The following is a 13,876-nucleotide window of genomic DNA, read 5'->3' on the forward strand; positions in this document are numbered from 1 at the left end:
AATTAGTAACCGTTTGAATCCGCCCTTTGGAACCCAGGGCATGTCTAGGGGACCGAAAGCCTTTTTCCTACAAACAAGACACGGAAAGGCTTTGGTACCCAGGAGGGCCCCACAGGGTCCTGCTTGGTTTCATAGGAACTCCTAATTTTATAAGGTGGCCGCTAGCAAACCTGCCCAGCCTTCAACGTGGAAGAAGACAGTATCTGTATTTTCCTGGTCAGGAAACAAATATGTCCTCCACCCTGGAGAAAGACACTCTCTTCCAGGCCTGTTTGCTGCACAAGCAAATAATAGTAAGGAACAAAAGTTGTCACAAGAAATGCAGAACCACGAGTGGCCCAGGAAGAATTCTTTCCTAACAACTACCTTTCAACCAAATGTTTTCAAAAGAGTTTTCTGAAGTTTAGGGAAGGGGAGGGAAGCGGGTTGCAGCAGGAAATGATCTCCTCTTTGAGATCGTACACTCATATCAGATGTTGACATCTGTATATTTACATATTGCCTAAATGGGAGTGAGCAGAAGCTGCCAACCCTTGTTTATATCTTTAAGAGTCTTCTCAATATGAGGTTCTTTGCTTTGAGGTTTCCTTTCTTATCCACTGGAAGACAGCATAACTCTTATCTGTATGATGCTCAGATAAAGGTATTAACTGAATATCCATAGGGCACACTTTGGGCCAAAATCATCCTCTTGGGCTGTGAGATGTGTAGATTTTGTTTTGTTTTGTTTTTTGTTTGTTTTTGCGGTACGCGGGCCTCTCACTGCCGTGGCCTCTCCCATTGCAGAGCACAGGCTCCGGACGCGCATGCTCAGCGGCCATGGCTCACGGACCCAGCCGCTCCGCGGCATGTGGGATCTTCCCGGACCGGGGCACGAACCCGTATCCCCTGCATCGGCAGGCGGACTCTCAACCACTGCGCCACCAGGGGAGCCCTGAGATGTTATTAATTAGAGGATTGCCCACTGTCAGAAAGTGCACGTTTGCTCAGATTACATCAGAGAAATGTGCACGAAGGCCAAACAAAACCATTTCTGGATATTTTTTTAAAAACAGTGTGAATCAGTAAAAAGAAATTTCTTTCTTGAAAATGCAATGTGAAGTATTTTTCTATTTGAACTAATCACGTGTCTGAGCATCACCTGATGGGATGTTGTGTGGATCTCTGTAGCTAACCTTACAGTTTATCTTTCAAATAAGAAAACATACCACACTTTTATCCCAGAACTTCTCAGGGAAAACACTTTTTCTAATATGTACAAACTCCTATTGCAGGAGCAAGGAAAAAGATCTATTTGAGGAAAGAGCCATCGGGTAAGGGTGGGAGCGGGTGTTAGGAAAAACTGTAAGACGCTGTATGTTCAGGCCACTCAGGATGGCTGCTCTCTTGCTCTCTGTCTATCCCCTGCCCGACCAGGGCCTGCTTCACCTACACCCTATGCATACGACTGACCTTCCTGCGTACTTGCCCCAGGTCCCAGCTGGTGATTGTTCTTATCAAAGGGGCGGGGAGGTGCATTCCCTCCGCTGGTTTCCCTGGTAACTAATGAGTCCACCTGACGTCAATCCCCATATAAGTGGCAATCCCCCTTACACAGCAAAGACTGCCGCCATGTCCTGTCACATCCTGCCTGACTTGCGCCGGCACATGGTACGGTGTCACTCCAGGACCTTGCTTCAGACATGTAAGCTCCCCCCATCCATTAAACCACTGATGTCTCTGTTGCCAGCTCCGGGCTCTTTCTTCGGTCTTGAAGCTGGGCAAGCACAGGGCTTGTAGGCTTGTGGGGTGCAGCCCAACAGACAATGAAATGGGTGAAAAAGAAATGGTATCTTGGGCTTCCCTGGTGGTGCAGTGGTAGAGAGTCCGCCTGCCGATGCAGGGGACACGGGTTTGTGCCCCGGTCCGGGAAGATCCCACATGCCGCGGAGCGGCTGGGCCCGTGAGCCGTGGCCGCTGAGCCTGCGCGTCCGGAGCCTGTGCTCCGCCACGGGAGAGCCCGCAACAGTGAGAGGCCCGCGTACCGAAAAAAAAAAAAAAGAAATGGTATCTTGTGTTTGGCACCATTTGGGGGTATCTGTTTCTGAAAGGGCTTGCACCTCCACTTTTTGAGTTATTTTACAATTCAATAAATTGTAGAAAGCCGATGGTATCAGTAATGCAGGTAATTCTTGCTTACAGAAATGCAAATAAACGTGTCTGATGGAATGTAATTGATTATTGCTGTGGCTGTTTACAGCGTTCCTGACCAGCTAGAAGCCCTTTGAATTCTCTTTGGAATCAGTCGACCATCTTTTTGTTCCCTTCTTAATTAATGAGTGAGATGAATTGCTTACAAGTGTTCATTTCATATTTTTTAAGTCATGATTTTCCTTTTTTTAAAATGATATCTTAGGAGTTCCCTGGCAGTCCAGTGGTTAGTATTCAGAGCTTTCATTTCAGTGGCCCCAGGTTCAATCCCTGGTCGGGGAACTAAGATCCTGAAAGCCACACGGCGCACCACACACCCCCCTCCAAAAAAACCAAAATGGTATCTTGAAACAGCAGGTAATGCAGGAATCTGTAACATTATATCATATGTCACCCACGTTTAACGCTGAACTTTTAAAACAACACATTTCAGTTTACTATTTTAAATAAAGCCTAACACACGTTATCTTTTTCTTTTAGCTTCAGACAAGCTTGACTGAACCAATGACGTTATCCAAATCAATATCTCTTCCTCGCAGTGCATACTGGCATCACATCACTCGTCAGAACAGCGTTGGGGAAATCTACAGTTTGCAAGGCAAGTAACCGTAAAGCACCTGCTTTAGCTTCCTACAGGTGGACCACCAGCCACGCAAATTGCTTTGTATTTGCATTGCTTGCTTTTCCTCCATTTCCAGTTATCAGCTGTCACTGGCCACAGTGGGAGCTCTGAGATTTACCGTGGCTTTGCTAAAGGTATCATTTCATAGACTCATAGTAAAAATTATCCCAAAGATCACCAAGGGCTGAGGACCTGCTTTGGCACAGGAATTTGACTAAAACATTATACAAAACATATTATCAGAAGCTAAAAGTAGCTAATACCAGGGTCTGTTTCATGCTGTGTTTTACAAAGGATTTCTTACTTAGCATCTTGTTGCCGTAATAGGATTGAATATCAGTTCAGGAGGCTGACTTCCAGCTCTGTGATGAAATGCTGCATGAACCTACTCATAGTTTTAAGGTTTAGCCAAAGCCTTGACGTAGAAACCATATGGGAGGGTGCAGGGCAGAAGGAGACAGGTGTAAGTATTGTTGCTTCTGTATTTTTCCTAACGATAAGGCGTTGACTGACTGCTTGGCAGGTGAATCAGAGGAACAGAGAGCAAGTATTTGATCGACAGCAGCAGAACTCAGTTTCCGTGGTTTTCTTCCTATTTTTTCCCTTTTGTCCTAAATTCATAAACTTAACCTTCAGATAAAATATTCAGCTACAAGAAACTAACAGCTGACCAAGACAGGAGGAAGCAGGACCTAGGAAAAATAAGGCTAAAAAAACACAGCTGAAAACACTCACCAAACCTTTTTTGAGCATAATAGGCTTGAACATACTAGGTACCCAATAAATACCTGGTGAAGGAATGGCCAGCATAACCTTTCAGAATATTTTTCTTTTCATACATTAACTTTTGCTCATATTAACAACACTCAATGTTTTGACAAAAAAAGAAAAAAATTTCTGTAACAAGCAAACTGAAATATTGTATTTTTAAAGCAGTATTTGCTTGCCAGAGTTTCAAAGCTAGAATAATGGGATTTGATGAGTGGGAATGAATGATTAAGGATACATTCTGCAAGGAAAAGCAGTCAGAACCACGTTAGTCACTTACAGAATTGCATTTTATATTTTAAATGAACACTCTTATCACCAACTTGACTACCTGTATTTAATAGATCCTTATTATCTTTTTGTATTATTTATTTGTATGAGAAAATCTTTAATGGCACAAGGATTAGAGGATTGAGAAAAGGAGGGGAACTGCTTTGATAGTTTCATTTGTCAGAAAGAGGAGACGTGCTTCCATTCTGTTTTTTTCTGTCCACAAATGCCAGTGACCACACACTAAAATGGCCCGAGTCATGATCTTATGAAGCTAATCTTGCTTGTTCCGGGGATTAGAAAAATTAGAAAATATGCCTTTAACGTAAGGTTGTTTTTATTTAAACGTAAACATATATATGTAAATATTGATATTCAATAGAAGAAAACTAAAACTATGGAATATTTGAATAAGAGAATAAAAACAGTTAAATTTCTAAGCAAAAAGAAAGCGAGATGTTAATACAAATAGATTGGAAATGGGTTGGAACCACTGTACTGAAAACTTTGGGTTCTGACAAGGTGTCGGTTTGTAATCCCAGCAAATAAAAGACTGTGGTTTTCATGGTAACATACAGAAAACCTTTCTCCGAAGGTAACATTAAGATTTAGACTGATAACTTCAGAAATAATGTCATAAGCACCCAACAAAAAATACCAGAATGCATTAAATTTCTGAAAGCATTGCCAGAGACTTGTTGGAGGACAGTATTGATTTACACAATAAAATAGAATCAATAACTAATTAGAATTCTCTGATTTATGTCACAAATATTAATTTCCAGTTAAGGGTTTCAAATGCCTTATTGATTACGATGAACTGTTTATTTATATGATCTTGTTGGCAAGGTAAAATTTACCTTCTAACCTTCCAGGTTCTTTGGCTGGTCTAATAATTAAATTGACATTAGATTAGCAGGAGAAGAACAATTTGTTATATATATATATATACACGGGAGTCCCATGAGAGCCAAAGGCAAGTCTGGCAACCGAGGCTTATATGGCGTATCCTGAGCTAAGGGAAGGGACAGGGGCCTGGGGCTTCCAAGGGGAGGAAGGTGAGTCACAGGACGATATGAAGAGCAGATGTTTGGTAATTAACTGTTTGCCCTGCCACACTGATCGGTCATTCAGATAAAGTTATCTCTGTGTCTGAGCCAGGCCCCCTGTCGGAATTCTTTTAGGCAATTAAGTGAGAGGTTAAAGCTCTTCCTGAGTCTTTTGGACCTTGACTGTCTTCAGCTCAAAATAATCCACACGCCAAAGTGGCACATTTTGGGGAGGCTCATTCCGAACCCCTTCAATCTCAATGTCACATTCTTCTTTGGTCGTTAGTTGTTGTTTTTATGTAACAAAAAATATGCATTGATTAGGGTAATTGCTGTAAGTCAGATAAATATAGAATATACTCAATGTAGAGTACATTTCACTCTACTGTGCATTTATTTTTGTGTTGCATACTTCTTAGAGCAATACATTTTGCCATTTTATATACCCCTCATATTATGGTTATATCATAGAGATACAGATAGATAAATAGATTGTAGGTAGGTAGACGATATATAGGTCAATATAGGTATAAATTTGTTAGTGATACTTTGACAATGATTTATTTTGTTCTCCTTTTGTTCTGCTGAGAGAGGTGGAGGGGCAGAGCCTTTGACCATGGTTTTTTTACTGGGGTGTAATCTCCTCAGGCTCTGCCCTCATGGAATTAGGGCAGAATAAAACTACTGAATCAAGAAAAATCAAAATAGAAACAACCTCATCACCCCTTCACGCACAGGTGCATTTTTTTCACTAAACTACATTTAAAAGTGGTTATTTTGCATCTCACTCCCTCAGTTGTGCTCCTTGAAGTGGCATCACCTCTTCTTTACAAAGAGGAGAACATAGTCAAGCAACTATCATCATTGATCTTCCAGAGTCAAAGGAAAACTCTGGCGTTGGTGGGTGATATATCATCAAGTAAACTGCAGGTAGCATTGAGGAATAAAAATCCGTCGTTAGAATTTTTTCACCATACTGTTAACATTCTGACTGTGAAGCTGAGATCAATATGAATTAAATTCAACAGGCTTCCATTCAGAAGGTAAAGGGGGGCAAGTTTTATATGCTTAGAGTTTAATAGATTGGAATTCATTAATAAGCAGCACACGTGGTGGAATGGAAAGAAAATTCCTGGTGTGCAAACAGATCCATTACATATAAAGACTTACCCATAACTTCAGTTGCCGGTCACCCTCAAAACTGCACTTTACCTGGCTTTACTGTATTCACTTCTGTCATCCAGTCTATAACCATAGAGGCAATACTGACATCCTGCGTTTTGTTTGCTCTAATGTTTGGAAGAAAGGTGCAGTATCAGATCTCTCCATGGTACTCCCGGAACAGCGCTCTGAGAGTATGAGCTGTTGTGGTTTCCCCAGTGTGCTCTAGCTCTCTGGAGTCAAAAAGATTGAAAAACAGACTGATTCCTCTTTAATAAGTACACACTAGCTAAGTACGAGGCAGCTGCTGTTAAAATCTCTACCCCTAAATGGCTGTGATGGGTTATGTCACCTCTTTCTAGAGAAGTCGTTAATAAAGACTTTTCCTTTTCTTGATTTTTACTAGGTAATCGGGATGATTGATTTGTATTAGAAAGTAATTTTTTATTTATGTCTCTCTAACTTCTGCGTTTATGAAAAACATTTGTGTCAAAACACATTCTAGGGCTTCCCTGGTGGCACAGTGGTTGAGAATCCTCCTGCCGATGCAGGGGACACGTGCAGGGTTCGTGCCCCGGTCCGGGAAGATCCCACATGCCACTGAGCCTGCGCGTCCGGAGCCTGTGCTCTGCAAAGGGAGAGGCCACAGCAGTGAGCCCCCCCCCCCCCCCCGCCCCCGCACCGCAAAACAAACAAACACACACATTCTAGAGATGTTATCTCTAGACTCAGGGAAACAAACTGTTAAAGGGAAGGAAACATGATCTTGAACTCTTGACTCAAAAGTGAATGCTCAAAACACATCATTCGTTTTACTAGTGATATAACTGTGATTTTAGTTCCAAGGCCTTCAGCAGAAGAAGTGTTGAGAGGATGAGGAACAGTCAAAAAAAGCAGGAGACAGAAAGAAAGAAGGGGGGGAGGGAGGGAGGAAGGGGAAAGAAAGAAAAGAAAAGAAAGAAAAAGACCACTCAACCGCCAATAAATCGAGAGGCAATTTCAGTAGAGAAGGATGGACTTTATTCAGAAAAGCCGGCAATCTGGGGAGATGGTGGACTCATGTCCAGAGACCAGTTCCCAAGGTTCTGCTCAGCCATGACAGCTTTTAAAGGGAAAAAGGGGAAACCATCTCAGTTAATCATTAAGGCAGGAGGTCAGATTCTTCATCATTTTTCCGCTGTGTGCAGGCCTGCTGACTCCTTCCCATCTTCCTTGGGATGCATCTTGCCCACGGGGTCTACCTGCCCCCCGCAGGGTCCACCCGCAAATTTGCTAAGGGGAAGAAGCTAGGGGTAGAGAGTCAGTCATTCTTTAACTACTTAATTCTTCATTCTTACTTGTTCTCATCCAGGAAAGGGACCAACAGGTTAGGTAAGGTGTTGTGTATATTTAGAAAAGCAGAAACCAGGAGCTGTGTTAAATGTTGCCTGATCTCATCTTTATGACTAGGGTCTAAGGAAAACAGGGAAGAAGAAACAGAGAGGGGGCAAAGGAGCTGCTTACAGTAAGGAGGTCAGAGTTTTTCTTACTTAAGGCTCTCACCTTGACTTTTAATTGCCATTCTACTTATTTAGATGATGGACTATAGAGCAGGGTCTTTCAAGTGGGATTTGTGAAGATGACAAGAGCATTCATTAAAGATGACAAATCAAACTAGTAAAGTCCATGGGTGGTACCAAAGCTCGCTCACGGGAGGCACTTGTGAGTCTTCAATGAACTCAAAAATGTATTAGAAAATGCATTATAAAGGATACAAGGAGGGGATGGCGTCGAGGCCACTCTTCTCTCTGAGGACAGTTCTCAACCAGTGTCGCGAAAGGAGCCACGTCCACTCCACTGTCCCAGCAGCTCTTCTCTGTGCACAGGCTCAGGCCTTTGTTGGCGTGTCTGTTCCTTGCTTTAGGATTGTTGTTAGTGAACACAGACACTTGCTGCTGCCAGTCTTTCCTTTGGTAGCACAGGAGATACTGTGAGATGCTGGGTTTCTGCCTCTCCACCTGATGCTTCCATCCGGGATGAGCTCTTCCACAAGCTACAATGATGAGAAGGGGGCATCGAGAATGTGAGCTGGAAATGATCCCCATGCGCCGCCTTATGAGACTGTGTGTTATCCTTAAACTTTCCCTGATACATTTAATTACTATTTTTTACACAAATCTCCATGGGATAGGCTGGGACTCGTTTTTGAACAGCCTGAACAACTTCGCTCTCGGAATTAAGGACGATTGGGGGTGCCGTTTGTAAAGGTGACAACTTTTGGAGTTCTGCTTTCATTAAACTGATTAATATTCAGATGCCAGCTCTGAACTGTCTGCTCCCTCCGCCCGTGGTACATCTGTAATTAGCTCCAGACCCCCGGTGTCAGCACAGCAGCCAACCTGATTACACAGAAGGCATGTTATGTTCACCGAAAGGGCATCTGCTGCTCCAATTTCTCAGAAGGACAGGATGCAAACAGGCAATTAGAATTAGAGATAACCTTTGGAAAACGGTAAATAGAGTTCTGGCGGAGATGAAGGAGGTAAATCAAAGGATTTACTCACTCTTTGCTCAGCTCTGACCCTCTGTCCTTCTTTACTGCCTGTTTAATTTCAAGTTCGCATGGTTTTCAAATTGCTTCCATTGAGATCTTCTGTTTAAATTTTCATGATATGATGTTTTCCAAATTGCAAAGTTAATAAAAGCCTCCTGTAGCAAGTAACACACACACACAGAGAGAAATCTGCACCAGTGGTAAAAAGGAGCTTGCACGTGTTCACGCTCCCATCTTCCCAGAATTTGATCTACATGTTGTCAGGTGAATCAGTCACTGTGGGTCCACAGCAGCCAATACATCCCACGTTGTCCATAAGGCCCAACCCTGCTTCTGGCGATGTGGCAACAAACCTGAAAACATGAGCCGGTTTTTAGAATCAACACTTTGTGTCTATCAAACCTTCTCTATGAACATGTACTGCGTATCCGTACCTTACGAAGGGGAAGTCAAAGGCAGAAAGTGCCTCCCTGGATATCAGTTTTCAGAGAGGAATGAAACAGTTGCTTCCCCAAGATAGACACCAAAAAGACGCTCCAAATATTCTCAGTGTGAAATGTCCCTCATACCCCACAGTTATCATCCATCACTCCCTCTACCAAGCTCCCAGACATTTAGGTATAGCTTTAATATACCAATCTATTTGTTTATAAACCTGTTTCTTCTACTAGCTTCTGAGGTAGCAACTTTTATGGTGAATCTACATTTTCTTTTTCCATTTTTTTTTTAAAGTTTGAATTTTATTTTTTACACAGCAGGTTCTTATTAGTCATCCATTTTATTCACATCAGTGTATACATGTCAATCCCAATCTCCCAATTCATCACACCACCACTACCACCACCTCCTGCCGCTTTCCCCCCTTGGTGTCCATACGTTTGTTCTCTACATCTGTGTCTCAACTTCTGCCCTGCAAACCAGTTCATCTGTACCATTTTTCTAGGTTCCACATATATGGATTAATATACGATATTTGTTTTTCTGACTTACTTCACTCTGTATGACAGTCTCTAGATTCATCAACGTCTCTGCAAATGACTCAATTTCATTCCTTTTTATGGCTGAGTAATATTCCATTGTATATATGTACCACAACTTCTTTATCCATTCGTCTGTCGATGGGCATTTAGGTTGCTTCCATGACCTGGCTATTGTAAACAGTGCTGCAATGAACATTGGGGTGCATGTGTCTTTTTGAATTATGGTTTTCTCTGAGTATATGTGCAGTAGTGGGATTTCTGGGTCATATGGTCATTCTATTTTTAGTTTTTTAAGGAACCTCCATACTGTTCTCCACAGTGGCTATATCAATTTACATTCCCAGCAACAGTGCAAGAGGGTTCCCTTTTCTCCACACCCTCTCCAGCATTTGTTATTTGTAGATTTTCTGATGAAGCCCATTCTAACTGGTGTGAGGTCAAATACCTCATTGTAGTTTTGATTTGCATTTCTTTAATAATTAGTGATGTTGAGCAGCTTTTCATGTGCTTCTTGGCCACGTGTATGTCTTCTGTGGAGAAATGTCTATTTAGGTCTTCTGCCCAGTTTTGGATTGGGTTGCTTGATATTTTAATACTGAGCTGCATGAGCTGATTCTATATTTTGGAGATTAATCCTTTGTTGATTCATTTTCAAATATTTTCTCCCATTCTGAGGGTTGTCTTCTTGTCTTCTTAGTAGTTTCCTTTGCTTTGCAAAAGCTTTTAAGTTTCATTAGGTCCCATTTGTTTATTTTTGTTTTTATTTCCATTACTCTAGGAGGTGGATCAAAAAAGATCTTGCTGTGATTTATGTCATACAGTGTTCTGCCTATGTTTTCCTCTAAGAGTTTGATAGTGTCTGGTCTTACGTTTAGGTCTCTAATCCCTTTTGAGTTTATTTTTGTGTATGGTGTTAGGGAGTGTTCTAATTTCATTCTTTTACATGTTGCTGTCCAGTTTTCCCAGCACCACTTATTGAAGAGGCTGTCTTTTCTTCCTTCATTGTACATTCTTGCCTCCTTTATCAAAGATAAGGTGACCATATGTGCGTGGGTTTACCTCTGGGCTTTCTATCCTGTTCCATTGATCTATACTTCTGTTTTGTGCCAGTACCATACTGTCTTGATTACTGTAGCTTTGTAGTATCGTCTGAAGTCAGGGAGCCTGATTCCTCCAGCTCCATTTTTCTTTCTCAAGATTGCTTTGGCTACTCGGGGTCTTTTATGTTTCCATACAAATTGCAAAATTTTTTGTTCTAATTCTGTGAAGAATGCCATTGGTAGTTTGATGGGGAATGCACTGAATCTGTAGATTGCTTGGGTAGTATAGTCATTTTCACAATGTTGATTCTTCCAATCCAAGAACATGGTATATCTCTCCATCAGTTGGTATCATCTTTAATTTCTTTCATCAGTGTCTTATACTTTTCTGCATACAGGTCTTTTGTCTCATCAGGTAGGTTTATTCCTAGGTATTTTATTCTCTTTGTTGCAATGGTAAATGGGAGTGTTTTCTTAATTTCTCTTTCAGATTTTTCATCGTTAGTATATAGGAATGCAAGAGATTTCTGTGCATTAATTTTGTATCCTGCAACTTTACCAAATTCATTGATTAGCTATAGTGGTTTTCTGGTGGCACCTTTAGGATTCTCTACATATAGTATCATGTCATCTGCAAACAGTGACAGTTTATTTCTTCTTTTCCAATTTGTATTCATTTTATTTCTTTCTCTTCTATGATTGCCATGGCTAGGACTTCCAAAACTATGTTGAATAATAGTGGTGAGAGTGGACATCCTTGTCTTGTTCCTGATCTTAGAGGAAATGCTTTCAGTTTTTCACCATTGAGAATGATGTTTGCTGTGGGTTTCTTGTATGTAACCTTTATTATGTTGAGGTAGGTGTCCCTCTATGCCCACTTTCTGGAGAGGTTTTATCATAAATGGGTGTTGAATTTTGTCACTAGCTTTTTCTGCATCTATTGAGATGATCATATGGTTTTTCTTCTTCAATTTGTTAATATGGTGTATCACATTGATTGATTTGCATATATTGAAGAATCCTTGCATCCCTGGGATAAATCCCACTTGATCATGGTGTATGATCCTTTTAATGTGCTGTTGGATTCTGTTTGCTAGTATTTTGTTGAGGATTTTTGCAACTATATTCATCAGTGATATTGGTGTGTCATTTTATTTTTTTGTAGTATCTTCGTCTAGTTTTGGCATCAGGGTGATGGTGGCCTCATAGAATGAGTTTGGGAGTGTTCCTTCCTCTGCAATTTATGGAAGAGTTTGAGAAGGATGAGTGTTAGTGCTTCTCTAAATGTTTGATAGAATTCACCTGTGAAACCATCTGGTCCTGGACTTTTGTTTTTTGGAAGATTTTTAATCACAGTTTCAATTTCATTACTTGTGATTGTTCTGTTCATATTTTCTATTTCTTCCTGGTGCAGTCTTGGAAGGTTATACCTTTCTAAGAATTTGTCCATTTCTTCCAGGTTGTCCATTTTATTGGCATAGGGTTGCTTGTAGTAGTCTCTTAGGATGCCTTTTATTTCTGCAGTGTCTGTTGTAACTTCTTCTTTTTCATTTCCAATTTTATTGATTTGAGTCCACTCCCTCTTTTTCTTGATGAGTCTGGCTAATGGTTTATCAATTTTATCTTCTCAAAGAACCAGCTTTTAATTCTACTGATCTTTGCTCTTGTTTTCTTTGTTTCTATTTCACTTATTTCTGCTCTGATTTTTATGATTTCTTTCCTTCTGCTAACGTTGGGTTTTGTTTGTTCTTCTGTCTCCACTCCTTTTAGGTGTAAGGTTAGATTATTTGAGATGTTTGTTGTTTCTTGAGGTAGGATTGTATTGTTATAAACTGTCCTCTTAGAACTGCTTTTGCTGCATCCAGTAGGTTTTGGATTGTCGTGTTTTCATTGTCATTTGTCTCTAGGTATTTTTTGATTTCCTCTTTGATTTCTTCAGTGATCTCTTGGTTATTTAGTAACGTATTGTTTAGCCTCCATCTGTCTGTGTTTTTTTTTTTTTCTAACTTGCCTTTTTTTAAAATTTTTTTAACATCTTTATTGGGGTATAATTGCTTTACAATGGTGTATTAGTTTCTGCTTTATAACAAAGTGAATCAGTCATACATAAACATATGTTCCCATATGTCTTCCCTCTTGCATCTCCCTCCCTCCCACCCTCCCTATCCCACCCCTCCAGGCTGTCACAAAGCACCGAGCCAATATCCCTGTGCCATGCGGCTGCTTCCCACTAGCTATCTACCTTACTACATTTGTTAGTGTGTATATGTCCATGATGCTCTCTCGCCCTGTCACAGCTCACCCTTCCCCCTCCCCATAACCTCAAGTCCGTTCTCTAGGAGGTCTGCATCTTTATTCCTGCCTTACCCCTAGGTTCTTCATGACATTTTTTTTTCTTAAATTCCATATATATGTGTTAGCATACGGTATTTGTCTTTTTCTTTCTGAATTACTTCACTCTGTATGACAGACTCTAGGTCTATCCACCTCATTACAAATAGCTCAATTTCATTTCTTTTTATGGCTGAGTAATATTCCATTGTATATATGTGCCACATCTTCTTTATCCATTCATCCGATGATGGGCACTTAGGTTGTTTCCATCTCCAGGCTATTGTAAATAGAGCTGCAATGAACATTTTGGTACATGACTCTTTTTGAATTTTGGTTTTCTCAGGGTATATGCCCAGTAGTGGGATTGCTGGGTCATATGGTAGTTCTATTTGTAGTTTTTTAAAGAACCTCCATACTGTTCTCCATAGTGGCCGAACCAATTCACATTCCCACCAGCAGTGCAAGAATGTTCTCTTTTCTCCACACCCTCTCCAGCATTTATTGTTTCTAGATTTTTTGATGATGGCCATTCTGACTGATGTGAGATGATATCTCATTGTAGTTTTGATTTGCATTTCTCTAAAGATTAATGATGTTGAGCATTCTTTCACGTGTTTGTTGGCAGTCTGTATATCTTCTTTGGAGAAATGTCTGTTTAGGTCTTCTGCCCATTTTTGGATTGGGTTGTTTGTTTTTTTGTTATTGAGCTGCATGAGCTGCTTGTAAATTTTGGAGATTAATCCTTTGTCAGTTGCTTCATTTGCAAATATTTTCTCCCATTCTGAGGGTTGTCTTTTGGTCTTGTTTATGGTTTCCTTTGCTGTGCAAAAGCTTTGAAGTTTCATTAGGTCCCATTTGTTTATTTTTGTTTTTATTTCCATTACTCTAGGAGGTGGGTCAGAAAGGATCTTGCTGTGATTTATGTCATA

At 40.7% G+C, this 13,876-nt stretch overlaps 1 protein-coding gene across 1 annotated transcript in view; it reads left to right on the forward strand.

The window, feature by feature from the left end:
* The window catches only part of DOK6 (docking protein 6), a 396,863-nt gene that overhangs the window by 331,702 nt on the left and 51,285 nt on the right, over positions 1 to 13,876 (forward strand). Inside the window, exon 7 of the mRNA XM_027118731.1 lies at positions 2,671 to 2,788. Coding sequence (XP_026974532.1) covers positions 2,671 to 2,788 — 118 coding nt within the window. The remainder of the gene's footprint in view (positions 1 to 2,670; positions 2,789 to 13,876) is intronic.

This window comes from Aethalodelphis obliquidens, unplaced genomic scaffold (assembly GCF_003676395.1).
Source record: "Aethalodelphis obliquidens isolate GAN/ISIS:26980383/991018 unplaced genomic scaffold, ASM367639v1 scaffold19, whole genome shotgun sequence".
NCBI classification, from domain to species: Eukaryota; Metazoa; Chordata; class Mammalia; order Artiodactyla; family Delphinidae; genus Aethalodelphis; species Aethalodelphis obliquidens.